Source organism: Papilio xuthus, unplaced genomic scaffold, assembly GCF_000836235.2.
Source record: "Papilio xuthus unplaced genomic scaffold, Pxut_1.1 DF826981.1, whole genome shotgun sequence".
NCBI classification, from domain to species: Eukaryota; Metazoa; Arthropoda; class Insecta; order Lepidoptera; family Papilionidae; genus Papilio; species Papilio xuthus.
The window spans coordinates 1-530 of record NW_013531668.1 but is presented as its reverse complement, the minus strand read 5'-3'; the positions used below and the strand labels follow the sequence as shown (position 1 = coordinate 530).

Here is a 530-nt window from a genome sequence, read left to right as displayed (position 1 = left end):
TGCAATCAGTTTTACAAATGTTTCAACGGAGCACCAGTTGCCATGAGTTGTCCTGGCGATCTGCTTTACAACCCCTATTTGGAACGATGCGACTGGCCAAATGCAGTTAACTGTGGAGACAGAGTAATCCCAGAAGACTGCGAAACTGAAGGAGGTGGCAATGGAAATGGTGATGGTAATGGCAACGGTGACGGAGGCTCCGGTGGTGGAGGCGGTGGTGGAAACGATGGCACTTGCAATTGTAATCCAGAAGAAGCACCCTCTATCTGCAGTAGACCAGGGTCGAACGGAGTCTTAATAGCTCACGAAAATTGTAATCAGTTTTACAAATGTTACAACGGAGCACCAGTTGCCATGAATTGTCCTGGGAATCTTCTCTACAATCCCCATTCAGAACAGTGCGATTGGCCAGATGCAGTTACCTGTGGCGACAGGGTGATCCCAGATGGCAACGAATCGGGAGGGGGTGACGGAAACGGCAACGGCAACGGAAACGGTAATGGTGATGGAGGCGCTGGTGGTGGAGGAGG

The 530-nt window shown here is 50.8% G+C and overlaps 1 protein-coding gene across 1 annotated transcript; it reads left to right on the top strand.

Moving 5' to 3' along the window:
• Positions 1-6: 6 nt before the first annotated feature.
• On the top strand, positions 7-520 carry LOC106119746 (chondroitin proteoglycan-2-like; the record flags this gene model as incomplete). The annotated part of the gene is made up of 1 exon (XM_013314881.1): positions 7-520. A coding segment is annotated over exon 1 (478 nt), but the record flags the coding sequence as incomplete, so codon positions are not given.
• Positions 521-530: the final 10 nt, after the last annotated feature.